The sequence below is a fragment of the Stegodyphus dumicola genome, chromosome 5 (genome assembly GCF_044657685.1).
Source record: "Stegodyphus dumicola isolate Sdum_Otavi_A_Nest chromosome 5, ASM4465768v1".
Lineage (NCBI taxonomy): Eukaryota > Metazoa > Arthropoda > Arachnida > Araneae > Eresidae > Stegodyphus > Stegodyphus dumicola.
In genome coordinates, this window is record NC_140772.1 from 122,041,491 (window position 1) to 122,065,287 (window position 23,797).

The 23,797-nt window shown below is 34.5% G+C and overlaps 1 protein-coding gene across 2 annotated transcripts in view; it reads right to left on the reverse strand.

The window, feature by feature from the left end:
• Nucleotides 1-11,439: 11,439 nt before the first annotated feature.
• mRpL28 (mitochondrial ribosomal protein L28) overlaps nt 11,440-23,797 on the reverse strand; it is a 99,819-nt gene continuing 87,461 nt past the window's right edge. For both annotated transcript variants that reach the window (XM_085817006.1, XM_085817007.1), the window contains one exon: nt 11,440-11,574. In XM_085817006.1, the coding sequence (XP_085673132.1) occupies nt 11,520-11,574 (55 nt within the window). In that variant the 3' untranslated portion in view covers nt 11,440-11,519. The remainder of the gene's footprint in view (nt 11,575-23,797) is intronic.

Sequence of the window (23,797 nt, forward strand, 5' to 3'; positions counted from 1 at the left end):
ATTTTATTTGCTTACTAGTTCTTACTGGGTAAATGTAAATTTTTTGATATGGAGCTAGACAGTTTTGCAGCTCCCTTTTGAATTTTCGGTTTATTTCAACGAAAGGATGTATACTAAAGAAAAATTATTTGAGATTTTCAGTTAACCTTAGGCCTTCTTTTAATTTTTTTAATGTTAAATTCTTAACTGCACTATCTTCATCAGTGCTAGTGTCCTCAGAATCGATTTGACTTATGGCTTCGGATGCCATTTCCATCAAAATTGCTTCGTCAGTTTCTTCTTCCACTAATAAATCTTGAACGTCCTCAATAGCCATGTCAAAAAACATTCGCCTCCGATTGATTTAGCAAGTTTTAATAAGCCAACAATTTCATTTTCTGACGATTCACGCACGTTTTCTATTTCATCTAAAGAGGGACATATCTTCTAACATGCATTTAACGTTGACGCTTTCAGAGACAAAAATACAATGTCGATACATAGCTTGGTTGAAAAGTCTTCCTAGCTCCCATTACCTTGATTGATTTTGAACCAGTTACGTCTAAAATGCAATGTAATGCTCTTCTTACGTAATATGCTTTAAAGGTATAAATAATACCTTGATCCAATGGTTGGAGTAACAAAGTAGTGTTAGGTGATAGGAACAATATTTTGACGTTGGGATGATTCAAATCTTGTGGGTGACCGGAAGCATTATCTAATAGTAATAGAGCCTTGAAGTTCAAATTTTTCTGCCTTAAATAATGTTCAGCGTCAGGAACAAAACGATTTAAAAACCAAGTTTTTAGCTTCACAATCAATGTCATAGCAGCTTCACAATCAGCTGATGCATATTCTCCTTGAATTCTTATGCTACGAGCTGCAAGATGCTTTTTGAAATTTTCGAACCAACCTTTACTTGCCAGAAAATCTCGGTTGACAGAGGATTCTCCATGTTAAGGTGCTTGAAAATTTTGAGTGCCTTTTGTTTAATGACATTAACATCCAACGGAATTCTTTTTTGACAGCTATCATCAATCCAAATGCTGAGTGCCTTTTCCATCTTCTCAAATATTGGTGCCGGGAGGGCTGCACATTTTGTTAATGCCGAAGATCCTGCAGCAAGTGCATTTCTTATTTATTTATTAAAAAAAAATTTTTTTTTAATAGTCGGGACTGCTGCTTCATTCAAATTAAAACTTTTCCCAATGTGAGATACCTTTTCTCCTATTAAATGACAGTCGAAACTTTGTATATTTCTAAAGAATTACTTCTGAAGAAACGAATTTCCTCTTAAACATTGCTTTTTATCTTTATCAGACCTGTTTTGAAACTGAAATTTAATGTCTTAAAGATGAAAAAATTATTCTTTAACACACCGTGGCTAGACGCAGACTGCCGACCAACGTAAGATGCTTTTGTTTTCCAGGCCACGGAGATGAGAATTAAAATTTTGGAAGCCGAACGTGCAGGTTATGCATTTCAGGGCACTTATTGTGATCTCAGGTTTGTTCCCCTTCTGCGATAGTGAGGTTTCTTCATTGTTATCCAATGACTGTGCTCTCCTGAGACTGGGTATTGTTTTTGTTGTGCAATTGTGCTTTGAAGGTCATACAAGGAAACGAGTTTCCTCCATTAACCGGTTAAGAATTCAACGGTCGCTCTCCACCACGTGGCTCCTCTCCCTGAGGATATTTGTTCTTACGGGTACCAGATATTGGAAGACAACTGGCAGAACGGATTCTTATGTGTTAAATGATTGAAATAAATTTATATGGGTGCTTTGCACAAAATATGGAAAATTTTCGTGCGAAGTTCATTAAATTTATTCGGATTGCTTGGGCAATTTTCTTATCGTGTTAGAGAGAAACCATATTATAGGAGGGTTCTTGCAATTTATGAATCATGTTATAGCGAAACCATGTTACAAGATGCCATGCTGTAGGAGGGCTACATGTAGTTGCAAAATTTTGTGATTACAATAGATTAACATTCAAAAAAGTGTCAAGTAAGGTTAAATTTAATTCACTTTTCCATCAGCAGAATATTTTAGCAACAAGTTTTGAAGAAGAAATTCTAGCTTTATATGAAAATGACATTAATAAAATTGAGATACATATGGATAAGGCCTCTAATCACATGGCTAAATCAAACATCGCTTATTTAGCAAAGAAAGAATCAGAAATAGAAATAAAATGTATCGCATTTAATGAAATACCTATAAAATCGCCTGGCACTCCTCCTGTAGACTTTAACACTTTGTTTGTGAAAATGAGACTTAGGAGAGGGGCATCCAAGAATACTGAACAGTCTTCGTAAAACAATACAAGAGAGGTGGGATAAAACTGGCATAATGGTGCTAAGAAAATGCTTACTTTAATTCTCTGAGTGGCTTTCGGAATTTGCTCACAACATTTTACAAGCTAAATTTGTACAATGACTTACTTTAGTCTCTGTTTACATAAATCTTCATTCATTAATATAATATTTACATCATTAAAGAGAATAAGAAAGCAATATATTTTAAACTATAAGCCGACAAGTGAAAAAAAAATCTCATGACTAAATAAAAGCAGTCACACCGCTCGGCGGTTAAACGGTTGGGTTTATTTGATTACAGCAAAGTATGCTATGGATATTATTCTAAGTGGAGGGATGCCTTCGTGGAGAACTTTCTAAGAAAACTGGCTTATGTCAAAATTACAAATGACAAAAACCATGAAGGCCCAAGCAGCCAACCCATCTGCCTGAAATCAAACCTAGGTTGAACTACCAGTGTTCAGCAACTTTACCACTCAACTGCTGGTGGGCCAGAGGTTTAATGGAAAATTCGATCTATAGTACAGCCAAGAATCAAGTCTATCATATCAGATAGAAGAAAATTTTTCCAAGAAATACATCCTTTATGCATAAAAATTAATTATCAAAATCATTCCGCTAAAGCACATACAACCTATAAAAATAACTTAATTTCTCAGTTATATCCCCAGCCAAGTGAAAATCAAGAATTTCAATTAAAGATCTGATATCAGATACTTAATCAGTTCTAATCAAGTAATATATTCAAGTAAATTAACTCTGACAGAAATGCAATAAAAGTATGTCTATTAAACAGTTAAAAAAAAACTTTATTTCTAAGAAATAAGGTATATCTATGCATATGAAATAATACTTTATTTCTAAGAAATGCATCATGATTTTAGCCTAGAATGTTCTCGAGCACCAGTCGTAAGCTATATAAACCCTGCTGGTCCGCAGTCAATAGTTTGTGCCTTGTCGAGAGGGCGAGCGTGTGCGCCTCGTCTAGAGTGCGAGATAGTATCGAGTTAGTGTCTCGTCTAGCAAGTCAATCCCTGCGGAGTCGACCGCCGGACAGCGAGTGCCGAGTGCGTCTTCAAGTTCACGGAAGGAGTCTCTTAGTATATCGCGGTTAGCATATTTCACAAGTGCACATCAGCGTAGCTACTGAGGGAGGGGCTTCGAAAATGGACCAATGAGCTTCTATTGCTCTTGTGACGCTAAATCTTCATGCATGTGAGCATATGTTGTTTGTCTTAATTTGCATTTGTTTCGCAGTTATAAATGTATGGTGTAATAGTAGAAAATCTCGTAGTGCTTTTGTTTTATGAGTCTAATTAATCGCTGACATTTCACTTTCGCGATTTTTATCACACATCGAGAAAATGACTCAAGCTACAATTAGCCTCGAATATCATGCATTTACTAACACCTGCGGATTAAGAGAACTCAAGTGTATAGTTTTCTTTTTTTTATTTAATTGAGCTGAGAAGGACTGGAAGTGTTACAATGAATCTAGTGTTTTCTTATTTCAGTGCTTGCATTCTTTTGATTTTTAAAGTGTAAGAATCAGAATACATATTGCGTATAACCTGATTACATCCATTGTTAACATTAAAAGTTATATGTGAATAAATTGAATACATTCGTTCTGAATAAGATAAGTTCATTCTGTTTGAGGAGTATTTCTTGTGTACACAGTACATTTAAGAGTGAGCAGTTATTAAATGTGAAATTGAACACACAAAATATATATGAATGCAAATTAGTTCGTATACAAAAAAATTCACTTAAATAAAATTCTGCATTGCCTATTATTTTAGAACATCTTTTTTATATAGACAGCAATAAAAAGTGCTGACTTCTATTTACATATATAATATTGGTGTAAATACTTTTCTCATATGCATGGTTTTATGTAAAGATAGCATTTTTCAGTATTTACAGTGAGTATTCAACTGAAATTACTTCAATTATTTAATTTCATTTTCGAAATATAAAATGTAGTTGAAATAGAAAGTCACAATTTCTTTTCTCTTCATCTTATTTACCACTTATTAAGTAATATTTCACATGGATATTTTTGAGGAGTGTTCAACATGTGTTTGTATTTATTTCAAATTCTTTCAACCAGGTAGTGAAATCTTCACAGTTGCTCATATTTGATCTAATATCGCAATGAAAATTTTCAGAAGAAATAAACGATGCTTAAATTATTTTGTACAGAAAACTGCGTGGCAAAATATTTTAAACCATCTTGCTTAAATCTTAAATCACGCGAAAGGTCATGTGACATGACAGAAATATTACTGGATGCCCATTGGTCCATCCTAGAACCAATGGGCACAGATTCGGTGGCTACACAGATGTGCACTTGTGAAATATGCTCGCGGTTAATGCCTCGTCGAGAGAGCGTGTTGAGCTTTGGGAACGACTGAACCAAAGAGTCGGAACCTGTGCTCTGTGTGTCGTTGAGTGCATCGCGAGTTGTAGCTTGGAGAGTCTCGAGAGTACATGGAGTTCCGAGAACGACCGAGCAGAGTCGGGAGCTGTACTCTGGTGCTTTGCAGTGAAACTGCCTTCACCGTTATAGCCTGATAGTGTGAAGGCTGTGTCGCTGATTGTGTCAGCGTGTGTTTAGTAGTCCTTCGACGACTTTTAAACGTGATTTTTGAGCTGTCCTGATTAACATTGGCTAAATAAAGTGTGTTTCGGTACTTCATCAAGTGTCGTCGTTATTCACTCCAAATCTGCACGAACCCCGTACGAACGTGAAGTGAAAGAAGAAAATAACGTAAGAACTGGTGTCAGAAGAAAAACGCAACAATATTGTGGATCATATAATTTCATTAAATTTGCACTTATCATGTCATACTTATAGTACAATATCCAGAGTCATCAAGACTTCAGCGATTCTGGATTAAAAAAAAAAAAAAAAAAAAAAGAGATTTCAGATCATGAGTTTAAATCTAGTAAGATGACATATATATATGACACATTAAGGCTTCACTTTTTACTTAGGTCAGATAGAAAAATACTAACACCCCTCCCCTCACTTACAGCCAGTGCGATCGCACATTTCAAAACTTGGGTAGGCAAAAATTTCAGAATTTAGGAAATGCTAAATAGCAAAACTAAGGGATGGCTTACAAGTTTAGATGAGCCACTAGGCAACTGAATTTAGAGGTGCCAAATTTTTAGAATTTAGAACATCAGGCGGCAAAATGTGCAATGTCGGCCCCTTCCCACAACACTCGAAAGTGTGATTCTGGCAAATAGCAGTATAAAGTCAATTAATGCATTGTTACTGGCCATAGTGTGACCGTCTAGCTATTAGGCATTTGAAACTGACAACAGGAATCTCAGACCAGAAAAAAATCCCATTTTACTGCACATCTGCTTCCTTTTGCTTATTATATTCTCCATTCCTAAATTTGTAAGGGCAGTTTTTATTATTATTTTATTTGCAGTTGGTTCAGAGGTTTGGACACCACATGTCTGGATTTTGAACTCTGTACTGTATTATTTTTAAATAATTTTGGATGTTGTATTGTATTATTTATACTGCATTTATTTTTTTAATATTATGTAGATTTCCAAATACTCAAACTCTTTTTTCATATAAATCAATTGTAGCTGCTTTTCTTCTTTATACCATTTTAGTTTATGCAGGTTTCAGAGGAGCTTCCACTTTCATAAAGCAGAGCATTCACTAAAACAAGTATTTTAAGAAGCTCAGAAGACAGGGGCGTAGCTAGAGGGGGGGCATCTGTCCCCGGTCGCAGAATCCAAGGGGCGCCAAACTGATGTTACGACATTTTAGAATTAAATGTTTTCCATTCTTGGCAAGCAGTAGGGGGCACGAAACCTTTAGTTGTCCCTGGGCGCTGAAAACCCTAGCTATGACTCTGTCAGCAGAATTTACAATCTTAAGGAAACCAAAACGTAACAACGAAATTTCAATATTAACATCGATTATCTTTCATTAAATTTTTTCAAACACATAAAATGAACTTGCTTAAACAATTTCCTTCATGTATTAATACTTTTTCTTTAATCTTATAGAGAGAGATAATTTGTTGTTCAGTTCTGATTATTTAAGTCCTGTAATAAATCCATCTAGTAATCAATTGAAATCTTTTCAATAATTTCTCTATAATTCTATTCACAATCACTGCTGATATTTTCTGGACTAAAAACAAAACTGCAGGTTTTGCTGACCATTGACTAACTGATGACTGGAAGTGTCATGGCAATAAAGACTCCAGTTCAGTGGCGTAGCTAGGATGGAGCAAGGGGGGAACATCTGTCCCCGAGCGCAGCATCCAAGAGGCGCCAAATTGATGCTACAAATTTTAGAATGAAATGTTTCCCATTCTTGTAACACAGAAAGGGGGGCAAAATCTTTAGTTGTCCACGGGCATTAAAAACCTTAGCTACGCCTCTGCTCCAGTTACATCATCTCCATTTAATATATCTTCCTACATTATATCAACTGAAAAATTATACTGTTAGAAACACCTTTAGCACCTTTCCAAAAATTTTACGCCTTTAACCCTTCACACTGACAAGTGTTCCACAGGCATGAAACATAAGAACTTTAATTTATCTGTCATGCAACCTAATCGTTCGGTAGTGATTAAGAGTTTCCGACAGGAGGCGCTGCTAGTGCGTTATACTCTCGACCTACGTAATTTGAATTGAGTATTCTTTTGTTTTGTGTACTTGCTGTAACGGATCTTACAGCTTTGTGACTGAGAATTTGAAATGTGTTGGAGCCAGATCGCTCCTCTACAACAACAAAATGATTAATAAATACATAATAAAGTAAATATCTTTGTGATGATAATATATGTTATTAAATTATTAACTGTACTCAGGAGTCAACCAGCTTCTGAGTACAGTTCAAGTGGTCCGTCGTAGTCGCAGGTGAGCTCTCCCATTTTAATCTCTATCAGATTTGAAGAGTATAACTGTAATAAATATGGAAGCTCTAAAAACTAGAAAAAGAGTATTAAAAAGTTCACTGACGCGGCGTAAAGATAAAGTTGTTTCGTCATTAGATGTTTCAGATTCAGTTGCGTTGCAGCTGTTTGAAACCAAAACTAATGAAATTTCGAACAAACTTTAATCTGTATTTTATTCAATTTTCGAAACATGTAAACCCAACGAATTGGATAACTTTATTAAGGATAAAGAAGATACAGATGATATCGTTGATGAGTCGCTATTGATGATTAAACATAAATTAGTACAGTCAAAAGTCGTTAATCCGGACTCGTCGGGACTTCGGCGATTCCGGATTATCGATTTTTCCGGATTATAGATCATCAGTTTAAATCTCGTAAGATGGCATGCAGAAATTCTAAAATTAAAAATATGAAACCTTAATTTATGAAATAAAGAACAATTATGATCTAAAGGGTATCAAAATTTACAAAAAAAGAAGCTCAATATTAATTTGTTTACTTTATTAAACATTTCTTTCAATGTAAGTTGTTTCGTTTTATGTGATAATACTTTCTTCTTTAATTCTATAAACAGACACGATTTCTTGTTCAGTTACAAAGTTCCGCTGTTCAAGTCCCGTTAATTGCTGTGCCGAGAATACCGACTAACTTGTCAATCAAAATTTTTTCGTTTTCACTAACCTCTCTGTCACATTCTTCATGTCTTTATCCATTTTTTGCAGCAATTCCACTTTTTGTGTGATGGACATTGAAACAGACTTTCGTTTTGTACGATCCTTTGGGAGCTCCAGAAACGGAAATTCTATTTGACATAATCGAAAGTTCAAGTTTACTTTTATAAAATTGCTCTTACAGTCTGCAAAAAATAATAAACCGGATCCAATTCGAAGATTAAGTAACAATGCAATCATCAACATTAACTGAAATAGATAATTAGATAATTTTAGATTATACCATCCGTTATACATAAAACGCGCACGCGAAAACGTATTCTGCGTTTGCGCAAACGCATATGCGCAGTGGTAAAAAGTCTTACGTGCACGCGTAAACGCCTATGCGCATGTGTCAACGCGGCGCATGCGCAGAAAGTTTTTAGCTTTGAGGTCCGAATTATAGATCATTCCGGATTATGGGTGTCCGAATTAACGACTTTTGACTGTAGTAGTCAAAAATAGGATGAACTCTGAACATTCTGTTTCTTCTGTGCCGAGTAATAATAATTCAAATGTGTTTTCAGATGTTAAGTTACCGACGCTATCGGTACCGACATTCAATGGTAAAATAGAGAATTGGATAATGTTTAAAGCTAGAGTAATAGAAAACAAACCTATTTCGAGTAATGCAATGAGATTGCAATATTTAAAAGCTAGTTGTAAGGACGAAGCTCTGAGAGTAATACAATCTATTTCTATTTCGGATACAAATTTCAATATAGCATGAAAACTTTTAGAAGATAGGTATTGGAATAAACGCGAGCTTTTAAATGATGCTATAATAAAAATTTTTGAATCAGCTGAGTATTAGCGAGACATCTAGTTCTATTCTAAATTTAATTGATGTAACGAACGAATGTATTCGAACTTTAAATTAGAAAACTTATCGGAAATAATGATAGTAGTATATTTAATTAAGTTTGATAAGTTTGATAAATCGACTCGATACTGGTGGGAGAAGGAATTAAAAAACTCAGAAGAATTCGGTACGATTGAACAATTACTTTCGTTTTTACAAAATCAAGCGAGAACGCTTTAAAATAGTAAAATAAAGGAGGTAAAAAAAGAGTAATAATTCTCCACATAAACTTACGAGTATGATATCCACTTCTAATACGAAAAACATAAATTTTGAAATGCATCAAGTGCCGTGGTGAAGAATTCCATTCATTATATAGTAAGTGCCCAGTATTTATAAATCTTTCTGTCAATAACAGGTGTGAATTCGTGAAAAGAAATAAGTTTTGCTTTAATTGTTTGAAAAACCATTTTGTTCAAAAGTGTTCGTCTAATTATCGATGTCAAAAATGCTCACGAACGCATTCAACACTGTTAAATTTCGAAAATGAAAAACGAAATAAATCCGAAAGTGCTCATATTTCAAAGCCGGAAGTAGGGAAGGGGAGAAGACGACAGTCAGTCTTAATCCGAATGCTGAAAAATTTTTTTATGACTCTTCTACCAATAAAGAAAGTATTTTCTCCGGCACAGCTGTAAACGGAATGCGTCAGACCAAGAATGTTTTACTTTCTACTACGAATATTCTAATCTGAGATTGTTATGGTGAATTAAAATCAATTCACGCTTTGTGTGATGTAGGTTCGATGACATCATTCTTAACGATTTAATGTGCTAATTCGTTAAAGATTAAAAGAGAAAAAATATCTGTTGCGGTTTCTGGATGAAATAACACGAGAATAAATATTAATTCTACAGTATATGCATGCTTCTATTTCAAATAGTATTGACTTTGAAATGAGTTTAGAATTTTTGTGCGTGCGTAAAATCTCGGACTTTATACCAATACAGTCAAAAGTTGTTAATCCGAACCTCAAAACTACAAACTTTCTGCGCATGTGTCAATGCATAATGCATCCACTCATGTGCGTAATACTTTTACGCATGCGCATAATACGTTTACGCATACGCGTTTAATGCATAACGGATGGTATAAGCTAAGCTAAAATTATCTAATTTTCTATTTCAGTTAATGTTGCAGATTGCGTTGTTCTGTAATCTTCGAATTGGATCCGGCTTATTTTTTTTCAGACTGTTAGAGCAATTTTATAAAAGTAAGCTTGAATTTTCGGTTATGTGTGATTAAATGTGGAAAATTATTTAGTGACAATGCAAAGAATTATGTGGATGCAAGCATTGAGCTCAGAAAACTGCATTAATTGGTTAAACACCCAGATGAAACACTGACTAAATACCTGCTAACTGAAAACATCGAGTGGAGGTTTATCCCTCCTAAATCACCAAATCACTCCTAATAAAAAAAAAAAAAAAAAAAAAAAAAAAAAGGCGGCTTTTGGGAAGCCGGAATGAAATCTTTTAAGTTTCATTTGAAACGAATTATTGGCAATGCTCATCTGTTTCTTGAAGAACTTCTCACTGAAATTGAAAGCGTATTAAATTCTAGACCCCTTACTCCCTTATCATCCGAGTTTGATCATTTTGAAACCTTGTTTAACTTCTATAGCTGAACCCGAACTTATTGAGATACCAGAAAATAGGCTCTCAAAATGGCAAAAAATAATGAAATATAGTCAACAAATTTGGAAGTTATGGAAGAGAGACTATTTAAATAACCTTCAACAACGTAGTAAATGGATGTTTGCTAAAGATAATGTTAAGGTGGGTTCGCTTGTATTAGTCAAGGATGAGCATATGCCCAGTATAAAATGGTTAACAAGTAGAATTGCAAAAATAATTTTTGGATAAGATAAAAAGGTTCGAGTGATTAACATAGTATTACCAGGTGGGAAAATGTTAAAAAGAAATGTCCAAGACATTTGTGTTCTTCCTGTGAATTGTAATTAGATTTATATATTGTAATGTGTTTCTTTCCAGTGTTTATATTGCATTTATAATTTAATGTGTATTTTAAAATTTAACCATTGTATTGCTTACAATTATTTGTTATTATATTGTGCTTTAAAATAGTGTATACTAATTGTAATATTATTTTGAAACCCGTGAGGTTTCAAGGTCGGGAGTATGTTCAGTAGTGATTAAGAGTTGCTGACAGGAGGCGCTGCTAGTGCGTTATACTCTTGACCTACATAATTTGAATTGAGTATTCTTTTATTTTGTGTACTTGCTGTAACAGATCTTACAGCTTTGTGATTGAGAATTTGAAATGTGTTGGAGCCAGATCGCTCCTCTACAACAACAAAATGATTAATAAATACATAATAAAGTAAATATCTTTGTGATGATAATCTTTGTTATTAAATTATTAACTGTACTCAGAAGTCAATCAGCTTCTGAGTACAGTTCAAGTGGTCCGTCGTAGTTGCAGGTATGCTCTCTCATTTTAATCTCTATCAGATTTGAAGAGTATAACTGTAATAAATATAATCTAATTTAAATTAGTAAGAGAATTAAGCTGAATGAATGTAAGACAATTGCATGCTTCATCACAGAGAATGTCAGTAACTGCAGATGATTCAGAAAGACAGACACTTTAAACATAATGCATAAAATCAAATACAGCTTTCCTTTTTAATATAAAGTTATTTACAAAATTAATTACATAAAATTTATTATCAATTTACTACTTCTTTCTTGAAAAAGGATTCAATCTTGAAAGCCTAGACAAGTAGCCTTCCCTAAAAAATAAATAAAGTGTTTATTTTTAACACAAATTTAAAATATCAACATGGTATTTAAGATTTTTGTTAACTCCATTTTTATTAATTTCAGATTTAGAAGTGTCATTCTATAGTCTTATTTTAATATGCAACAAATTATTAAATAATTTGGTTTCATAATACAATCACCAAAATCTACAATACAGCTATTTTCATTGATGAAATATTTTCACTGCACAGATCTTAATGAAATACAAACCTTTTCATAGTGAACAGTTTTTTTTTTTTAAATAACAAAACAAAAATTAATTATATACACATAAATAATTACAAAATCGCAGAATTTTTTAGATTAAATTTTGAATAAGAGGAGAATGAATTAACTGAATCATCCTAATTCATCAACTCTTGAAAATATGATTTTTTTTAATAAAAAGTAACATATTCTTTGATTACATACAAAAACTAGCAGATCTGTTGAAAATATTCCATGGCAACTATCTGGTTGTAATAAAAGTCTTCTGCCCAAAAATGTGCTTAATAAAGTTAGAAAAGAACATGAAAGCAGTGTCTTTAAGTGCGGGTAGTAATCACCACCCAAATCTGTGATTTTATGCCAACGTTTTGGTAGCTTTTTAAAGCTTTCAGCCCAGAAACTTGGTACAACTAAGTCCAAAAACAGATCAACCTCATTTTGGATGTCCTGTGCAGAATGGAAGATAGTACCAGCAAGACGTAGCTGCACGTGTGAAAAAAGGCAGAAGTCCGAAGGGAGTGATGTTAGGGCTATATCATGGGTGTGTCAAAACATCCTAATTGTCTGTACAGAGACCAGTCAATGTATGCAGACACATGTGGTTTTGCATTATCTTGATGTCTTTATTTTTGCGCCAGAACTTAGTCCGATGCTTTACCTTGATAGCAGCGTCAACACGGACTAACATCTCGCTGTACAGCTTACTGTTGAGGGTTTTACTTTTCTGCAGATACTCTTTATGGATAATATTACAGCAATCCCACCAGATATAAAGTACGATTTTTTTGTTAGTCAAATTGCGCTTTGCAACTCTGCTGACAGGCTCACTCGGTGCAGACTAACCCCCTTTTCAACCTGTGTTGTTGAAGTAAATTCTCTTTTCATTACGAGTGAGGATCCAGTCCACAATTTTGTCATTGCATTGATATTCGAACAGATTAGTGTAGGCCCAAACACGTCTGTCCTTTATCTGCTTGAGTCAGCTCATGCAGCACCCAGCGATTGAACTTGTGCGTCAAGTTTTTGCGATGCATAGCACGACTAGCATACATGGCACTAACGTTTAACTCCTTAGCAAGCTCTTGAGTGGTTGCATACTGATCTTCTTCCATAAGTTCTCACAGGGTGGCCTCATCAACATGTGCAGGCTGGTCAGAGTGTTCTGCTTCTTGAATCAAACCATCACAATGTTATATGATACAACATTATATAATATAAAGCTATTCACATGATTTGGTGACCTTCTGTAGCTGACTTTTTGCAACAGAACTGGAAATAAATAATGGTTCTAATATGGTAGTGTGAAAGTTCCCTTTCAAAAAGTGAAAGTAGTGTTAAAGTGTGAAAGTTCCCTTTCACACAACTTGTACTTAATGACAACGATATTTTTTTACAAATTTCATAACACAGTGTTCTAAAGCAAGTCTCTTTCAAATGGTAAAAATCGTTTTTACAGATATGATTAAACATGAACTGTTTGCGCAGGCGATATTTGTGGTGGTGAGAAACTTTCATTAAAACCCGATATTTATGCAAGATTATACAAGGGCATTCAAATATAAATATGATAACCAACGAAAGCTGAATGGTTACATACTTGATAACGAAGCCATTATTCAATGTAATTTAATGAAATCTATTCATAGAAGGTAATTGCTAGGGTCTATATCCCCTCTCAAACTTTGATGACATTGGGAAGTAATAATACACTAGAATTCCCATAATCTGCCAAACTCAGGATCAAGGTTGTGCAGATTAGTGAACTTGCAGATTATAGGTCGTGTTTCTCTGAATTTTTTTTTTTTTTTTTTTTTTTTTTACATTTTCAAATTTTGCAGATTATGTGATTTTTTAAAATTTTGTTCCCATTTTCCCCCATCTAATTTTTACGTTAAATTCGGATTATTTGTATATAAACAGCTAACCTATTCATACTTACTCAGAAATTTATTGAATAAAAAACTACTATATTTTAAAAATACATTTATATACAAAAAAGTATGTAATAAGGAAAACAGTTAGAGAAAAGGATATAAATGAAGGGAATTCCTTTTGAGGAATTGAATAACTCTTTTGTAAAAACATCAGAATATATCATGTAAAAATATTACAATCCACCAGTGAAATCGCCTCTTTTATACTCTTAAATGAAAGAATAAATAAATAAATATCTAAATACATTGTTTGCAAAAATCTGAGCAGTATGGTTCCTAAACTGAATTCCTGTATTATTTACAACTACATTACGCATCTGTGCTGCTGAATTAATAACAACATGAACAGCTAATGAGAAATTTAAGCAGTCGTAAATTATCAGAACTCTACTATAATTACATTAGGAATGTGATAATATGCCCTATTTGCCTATACATAACAGGTGTTCTCCATGATATCTGGGAAGCCTGGTCAAAATTTGGTAGCTAGTGATCCTTTTCTTCACTAAAAACTCAGCAATAATCTTTTTTTAAGGTGGCACTAATCACTATCATAAGTGTCACATGCAAGTTTAAAATTTGACTGTATTACAGGTGATATGTGAAAGTAGGAACAGTCAAGTTCACTTGCTGTGCTTTGGGAATTACCACATTAAAAACTAACAGTCAGGTCATATATGAATGCCCTAATATTAAAATTACCAAATCTATAGCTTTAATCATATTTTTTCACACAAAAAAGTATTTTAAAAATGTTCACAGAGAAAGCAAAATTTTTTTTCCCCAGTGCCTCTAACATGATAACATAAATAAACCAATTCTAGAAGGGTAAGCCAGAGCTATATTATGAAATATTAATACAGGTTATTTGACAAAAGTGCTTACACACTTAATTTCTTTAAACAGTAGCCTCGACAAGCACTTTGAATTGCAAAGCTCCTCAAAATAAAATACAGGATTTTATAAAAATAATTTTATATAGTGAAGCTAGAAGACTTCAGGAAACACCAAATTTAACTATTTATATCATCCCTTATGATTAATAAAAAGTCCACTTAATAAATATTTATTTCAAAGTTCCCATAAACAATATGCTTAACGGACAAAATGTAATTAATGATTTAATAAATTAAACACAAAAAATTCCATACACTGATATGAAAAATCTACAGTGATACCAGTAATTTCAAAGAGCCAGCTATAAAATTATTAATACACATTATTTTACCCAATCTGAAAGTATTAATAGGTAAAATGAGCAATTTGTGTTTCTCCTTAAATCTGACCAAAATCTTAAGGAAACTGTTTAATAAATTAGAGATTAAAAAATACATATCAGCAATAAATCCATGCTTGAATATCTCCATAGATTTACTATTTAAAGAATCCTTTGATCACAAATACTGCTTTCACAAAATTCTTTATCTTACTTTGAGAAACTTTGCAACTGGAAATACATATCTAAGACCAACTGTATAAGAAAATAAAGCTCGAAGCCATCTTTTCTAAGCATTCTGAATAATGGTCAAAATTTGTAGTATTATCATATAAGGAGTGAAATTTTTGCATTCAAATTAGATTGAGGAAACATTGTACAATAGTTTTTCGTAATAAATATACCTTAAAAAAAAGTAACTCAGTACGTCAATATATAAAAATTAAAATCTTAGGAATTTTAGAAAACGATACACAGTACCCACCACTTATTAAACTCACTAGTTAATAAACTCAGCTATTTAATAAGTTCAAATTTCTAGGAACTTAAAACAAATATATATTATTTTAATAAAAAAACTACTATTTATTACACTTATCTGCACTACTTATTAAACTCAAATTGGCAAAAGACTGATTCTTCAATGCCAGAATATCCTATTTGTACCTATCAAAGCTTTTCACAGTTCATTCATTTAACGTATTGTGGGCCAAGGCTTTATATCATTCAGGTAAGTAGTGCTTTAATACAATGGGTTTGGCTGAAATATTCCTACTTTCCGGACCCTGTACCTGTGAGACACAGTTTTCCTCAGTCCCTGTACCTGTGAGACACAGTTTTCCTCAGTCCCTGTACCTGTGAGACACAGTTTTCCTCAGTCCCTGTACCTGTGAGACACTGTTGTCCCTGTACCTGTACCTGTAAGACACTATTTCCTGTGAGTTCTTAGTCAGCACTGAATTTTACAGTGCTAGAATTCCTAATCTTAAGGTCAATAAAAACAATATTCTAGAGCAGGGCATTGTGTTTTCTTTAACTGACAGGAGATGCAAGTTCAACTTTTGTATTCCATCTTTTAAGATTTCTGCATTCAAAACCTTGCCTTTGGGGTAGGCACATTATGTTCACAAACAGTTATAAAAAAATTAATGAAATGTTTCTAAGCATTAACATACATTAAGAGTATTAGATTGAAATAAAAGCAAAGAAAGTGTCAAGAATGCTTGCAATCATGAAGTGACAAATTGACTTGATAAACAAAATACAATCTCAGCTGATTAGAAATGCGAGTTTTGAAATTGTATAATGACTAGAAGAAGCATTCTTTTAATTTGTTGTGTGCTTGGTCTATAATGTGTTGAAAATGACTAAGAAAAAAGACCTAAGCCTGAAATTAAAGGAAAAATTTTAAAAAGATCTTGATGCTTTTCGTAAGCACAACTTCCCAAAAAGCTGTATTTTAAACTAAAAATTTCCTCAGAGCACTGTGCAATTTACTTAAACAAAGAAGTGCAATTGATGAAGAACTAATAAATAATGCAAATGTCTCAAGAAAATGTTAAAATGACGGAAAATCAATAAATGCTGAAATGGCTTTTCTAAAATAGTTTAAAGCTATAAAGCTCATTGCTTCTATTTCTAGAGATGTTTTTCATTAATTTGCTAAATGCTAATACAGAATTTTATATCAACTGATATATACTGACCACAAAATGGATGAAAATAAAATCAATATTGTTCAGCAGAAATTGCATTGTGAGAAGGAAGGAGATCTTAATGCAGCTGATAACTGGATAAAAGATACTTTGCTTGGGCTACTAAACGTGTAAATGTGAAACAGCAGTTGGTTTAAGAAACTAAAGGAATAAGTTATTGTGTTATTAACATATAATATGGACCCAACAATTAAGAAGACAATACTGGTTATTAGCAAAAGTAGAAACCTCAGTATTTGAAAGGAACTAAGAATTTACTTCTAACTTGCCACAGCAGTAAAAACTCATGGATGACAAATAGTATATGGTGCCCTCAAAGTTCCTGAACAAATTTAGCCTATTATTCTGTAAGAAATACTGCTGCTAATAGTGAAATAATGCTCTGTAAGAAACAGTGCTATTGTTATGTGCCTTTTAAAGAGACACAGTAACACACTAGAATTAATAAGCCAAATAAAAGAATATAACCAAACTTGTTGTGTAGCTCAAATTTTGAATAATTACAAATTAAAATTTTGATTTTTATGAATCAATTATATTAAATTCACTACACAACATTTCCTCCTATGATCGGGGAAAATTTTTTTGGCATTCAGACCCACAGACAATGGAAAAGGTTTACATAAGTAACTAAATACGAAGAGGAAAAAAAAAATCATAGTAAGTGTTGGTACCACATGTTAATCACAAAGAGGGATACATGTACCTATTTACAATTAATCCTACCATGAGTCATGGTTAGCAAATACAAATCCTACCAAAATCAATGGTTAGCAAATCTAAAGTCCTACCAAAATCAATGGCTAACAAATCCAAAGTCCTACCATAATAATTCGTTAGCAAATCAAATCCTACCATAATAAGTGGTTAGCAAAATCAAAGTCCTACCATAATAATTGGTTAGCAAATATCTATTCGTGAATCGAGCAAGAGGGTCAAGAAGTGTCCCTGGCACACAACTAAGCATACATCAAAACAAAAATAAAAGTGTTGTCAAACAACACGTGACACGCCCTAAATTAAAACGTAAAATCACGATACCCCCGAAGGCAAATCCAGAGAAAAGTGTGTAAACAAACCAAAATATATGTAAATAAACAAACACCACTGAGTATATACGAGTGTTCAAAGCAAAACAATTCAAGAGCTACTGGCGCTTGACACAAAATGTAAACAAACTAAGTTCTTGCAATCACCAATTGAAGTGACAATACCAACTCAAAAGTACGTTTAATGAAATGTCTACTGTATAAATCATAATTTTCCCTAACACACATAATTTCACTTCCCTAAGAACTGACACCCCACCAATACGAGAGGGCAACGAGTAAACACTGCGACTGTATAGCGCGTTGCACTAATATGAACAGAAGGCAATCACCACGAAGTGTTGGCAAGAGAACTATCTAGTCAAAATTCTAGCCGAAACAAATCCCGACTACCATGGCTAAGGGATTTCAAGAAGAGAGCAAAAAAAATTTTTGAACTTAAGAAAGTGGAGAAAAGGTGGGGACCAGCCTAGCAAAACAAAACAAAACAAAAAAAAAAAAAAAAAAAAAAAACAGGCTATTGAGACTAGAAAGTTCCAAACCAAGACAACTTGATCACAACTTCACATGCCAAAACATGTAAAATCCAAATGCAACACTCGACCAAGGATAAGCCAAGAAGACTACACAACTATACTAATTGATTACAAAATTTAGCTACATAGAATACGATTACCAGAAACAAATAACTTAACCAAAATTGTATACAAAACACATTACATATTCTCAAAATATACTGGTGTGCAAAAATTAAGGGCGAGACGGTTTTTTCAATATAACTTTGTACAAAAGCTTTCCAAATCAACACAATACCGTAAGATCCCCAATACGTAAGGACATGAGTAATGTAAGCAACACTTACTAAAAGAGAAATCAGAGGGATAAAAAGAAGCTTTATTGAAAAAGTAGCATGGAGCGCAATGCGACTGAAGGCCGAAACATCCCTGTGATGGGTGTCCAGCAAGAAACATCCGGTCTTTAATAGGGGATATGATCTCTCCTGACTGCTAGGCAGGTTTCACAGCGTCTGCCCATGCTGAGAATGAGGGTGTCAATGAGTTGTTGAGGCATTGCTGCTCATTCGTCTTGCAGTGCCAATCGAAGCTCTGGAATCGTTACTGGTGGTAAGGTACGAGCTGCCAAGCGTCTGCCTAGAAAATCCCATACATGCTCGATGGGATTGAGATCCGGAGATCGTGCCGGCCAATTCATACATTCAATATCCTCACTCTCTAAGAGCTGTTCGGCAGCTACTGTGCGATGACATGGTGCATTGTCGTCCATGAAAAGGAACTGCGGACCCATAACGCCTCTAAAAAGACGCACATATGGAAGAAGAATCTCGTTACAATAACGGGTCCCGTTGACTGAACCTGCATCGAAGATGTGAAGGTCTGTACGATTACCAAGCATGATGCATCACTGAACGAGAACACCGCCACCTCCATACCTGTCCCTTTCAATGATGTTCGAGGGATGATTGCGGCTTCCCCGTTCTCTCCAGATGAGTATGCGATAAAAATCGCTACTCAGACTGAATCTGCTCTCATCTGTAAAGAGTACTCGTCCCCATTCATTGTCTCTCCAATTCCGGTGTTCCCGGCACCACAGAGAACGCCTTCTCCGATGGGCAGGCGTTAGAGGTACACACCGTACAGAGCGTCGTGCAAACAGACCACCACCATGCAGTCTTCAGGCCACGGTAAAACGCGATATCGGTCGTCCAGTCGCCTGTGTCGTGTGTCTAGCGATTTCTCCCGCTGTCTGCCGCCTGTTTCTTCTGGCCTGTAAGACAATATACCAGTCATCTGCGGGTGTGGTTCTCGTGGACGACCACTACTAAACCCCCGGATAGCTGTTCCTGTAGTTTGAAATTGTCTCCAAAGTTGTAAAACGATGCTGTGAGCAATTCCGAACTCTGCAGCCACACTTGTCACACTGCGGCCTTCCTCCAACTTCCCAATGATTCGACCTCGGGTAAAAGCATCCAGATGTCATCACAGATTGATTATTCGCCATTTCTCGCTGAGGCAGCAACTCGGTGTGATTTTAACTGCTATACGGCGTGCAATCTCTTTGCCAGAAATACTGATCTTACACCGACAACATGCTTTATACTACTCGACACTCCCCCATTACGTCTACCTGCATATCTGCGCATGTGCTACCGTACATCACCTTACTTAATCTCCTGATTGGTTTTTCTGTCCGCTCTGCCTCTTCATTCAGCTGATATGCCAATTTTTCGACTTCGTCCTTTATTTTTGCGCACCAGTGTATTTCAATTCACTTTTTAGACACAAAACAATGTGTATCTCTAGGCCTTAGATGGTAAGGTGAATTGTGTGACGAGTTCTGTACATTATCTGTCAAAATTAAGTCATTCTTTTGAAGTGTGGGAAAAGTAATTCTCTCTGGTACCTTCGTGAGTCTGTCCACGTGTATCGTCTGAATCCGGTCAGGATTTGTAATTGAAGAAATTTTATAGTTGACTTTAGTCACTTGCTCAATAACCCTGAATGGTCCCTGATTCAATTTAGAGAGTTTTCTAGCCATACCTGGCTGAACTACTGGAGTGTATAAATACACCAGATCTCCCACTTTTATGTCCTTATCATGAGAATTCTTTGCACTGGAATTTTCTTGCTTATCAGCAGCCTCCATTAAATTCTGATTGACTAATTTAAAAGCCTTTTGTAATCTCAAAACCAAATCTTTAGAATAGTTGTTTGTGTCATCATAAGTTCTAAAATTGGTTTGCAATATTAAATCAATTGGTAAACACAAATCCCTGCCATATAAAATAAAAGCTGGACATTCCTGAAGTGCACTATGACGACCAGTTCTGTGTGCCAATAAGGCAAAAGGCAGATGTCTATCCCAATCCTCCTGAGTTTGAGAAACTAAGTGGCTAAGTGAATTAATTTAAAGTGGCGTTTAATCTTTCACAGACACCATCAGACTGTGGATGATAACTTGTAGTAGTATGTTTAGTAACCCCCAATTTCTTATAAACTTCCATTATAGCTTGAGAAATAAAATTAGTACCTTTATCTGTAACAGTGTGCTGAGGTATACCATGAGTTGAAATAAATTGTTCTAATTTCTCAATTATTGGATATGGATGTGGTGTCCTGCAAAGGATAAGCCTCAGGCCATCATGAAAAATAGTCAGTTACGACCAAAATATATTTGTTGCCTGCCAAAGTAACTGGAAGGGGACCCACTATATTCCTCGCAATTCGCTCAATGGGACGGGTAGCCATAGGCATTCTTATAAGGGGAGCCTTATGAGCAGGTCTATGACCCCTCCTCTGGATACAGGAGTGACAGGACTTAAATGTAATTGTGTACCTGTTTATGCATACCCTTCCAGAAAAAAGACTTTTGAACCCTATGAAGTGTTCTGGGATAGCCTGAGTGTGCAGCAGTAGGAGAATCATGATGTTCCTGCAAAATTCTTAATACTAGTGTTTTAGGAACAACTAGCCTATCTTGTTTCTGCCAACGTGACTTGGGTTTCTTGTATTTGCAATATAAAACATCTTCCTTTACAAAAAATATCTGAGAATTAGGTGTAGGAGACTTATTATTCTTAAGATCCTTTACAATCTGCTGGCAAGAAGGATCAGAAGCTTGTTCTTTTTTGAATAATTCTAACAATTCAGGAGTAATGGAAGTTTGAATTAACTGTGTAACATTTACTGCTCTAGATAAATAGTCTGCTGTTAAATTTAATCTACCAGGTTTGTGAACAATCTTATAATCAAACTGGGATAAACCCATAATCCAACGTACAATTCTAGAAGTGGGATCTTTAAGTTTTAAAACAGGAGATAATGAAGTTTGATCAGAATAAACTGTAAATGGTTTACCAAAAAGATATTGTCTAAAATGAGCAGTGGCCCAAACAACTGCCAAAATTTCTCTCTCTACAGCACTGTAACGTGTTTCAGGACCTTTTAATTTTCTACTAATCTATCTAATTGGATGTTGGAAACCGTTAGAATCTTCCTGACACAAGACAGCACCCAGTGCATAATTAGAAGCATCAGTACACAAGGAAAAAGGTTTAAGAAAATTAGGTAAAGCCAAAATACGTTCATTCAGAAGTTCAGCTTTTAGAATATCAAAGGCCTGCTGAGCTTCTTGTGACCAATAAAATGGAACTTTATCTTTAGTTAGCTGAGTTAAAGGAAGTGCCTTTTGGGCAAAATTTGGAATGAACCTTCTGCAAAAGCCAATAAGGCCTCAAAATCGCCTAACTTCCTTCCTATTTTTAGGTGGAATAAAACTCTGAATGGTCTTTAAATTTTTATCGCCAGGCTGTATAATACCTTTGGTAACTTTACATCCCAAATACGTAATTTGTTCTTTCAGAAAATGACATTTAGAAGGCTTAAGTTTTAAATTATGCTGTTTTAGTCTATCACAAACTAACTTCAATTTTTCCAAATGTTCCTCAAAAGTTTTAGAAGCAATGACAATATCATCAATGTAAATTCCTATTTTTAATGGTGAAAGATTGGCCAAAACTATAGACATCAACCTTTGAAAGGAACTAGGAGCATTTCGCATGCCAAAAGATGTTCGTAACCACTCATAGTGCCCAGAAAGAGTCGAGAAATCACTTTTGAAAGTGTCATCAGGATGAATTTTCATCTGGAAAAACCCTGAAGTTAAATTAAGTGTGGAAAAATAATTCGAATCTCCTAACTGTTCTATCAACTCAATCATGGAAGGCAGATGAAAACTGTCTTCTATCGTTTTCTCATTCAACTTGCGGAAGTCGGTGACTAAACGGTAGGTGTTATCCGCTTTCTTAACAAATAAAACAGGAACACAGTAAGGGCTGTCACTTTCTTGAATGATGTTGGCTTCAAGCAGCTCTGCCACCTGTCTATCTAGTTCATCCCTGAGATGATAAGGTACTTTATAAGGCTCTTGCTTAACAGGAATATTATCACGCAAGTTGATGTTGTGTAAGATGGTGTCACACCCTGTTAACTCAGTGACTGAGGCAGCAAAGATGTTACTATACTGATTGAGAAGGTGTGATAATTGCTGTTGTTGCTGCTCAGGTAAATGTGTAAGATCAAATTCACCACCCCAAGACTCGAAATCCTCACCTGTTTCTATGGTGGTATTGTTTACGAGTTCAGAGTTATGTGTGATGACATTCACAGGTTGGGCACTGGCCAATTTCATTCCTTTATTGAGATGTAGTGTATTCGGTGAAAAATTTGCAATTTTGACATAAAATTCCTTAGATGAAAGGGAACGGCACCAATTTTGTTATGTGCCTTTTAAAGAGACACAGTAACACACTAGAATTAATAAGCCAAATAAAAGAATATAACCAAACTTGTTGTGTAGCTCAAATTTTGAATAATTACAAATTAAAATTTTGATTTTTATGAATCACTTAATTATATTAAATTCACTACACAACACTATGAATTTTAGTGGTATTATTACATAACTGACCTGGCTATGGAAAATTTACTTTGAGCATGTTCTATTAAAGTTTCAATCAAAACAGTATTAGTAGTAAAATTTGCAGAACGAGCAGTGAGCTTAATGATATTTTCAGAAAAAGGTGGTAATTTATGTTTGGTTACAGAGTAACAAAATGACTGAGAAACTGAAGTAGAGAAAACATTACTATTCATAGCACTAGGCTGACTTAGATTCCATTTAAGAATTACATTTGATCCTAACAGTTGAGAAGCAGAGAAATCCAAATGCATATTATTGTCTGCAAGAAATTTAGTTCCTAATAAAGCACCATACTGAGATGAAAGAGGTGTGTCAGTAATCAAAAATTCTGTTTCAAAATAATGTTGTTGAAATTCTACTATTAAATTCATTTTCTTAGTTATTTTTACTTTTTCTGCAGCTATACCCTTTAAATATATATTACATGAGTCCAATGAGATTTTACTTCCAAAACATTTAATGTATTTAGCTTCTATGATGTTTACAGTTGCCCCTGAGTCCAATAAAAACTTTACTTTATTCCCCCAAATAGATCCCTCTACAATAGGCAAAGACGCCTCACTAGTGGATAC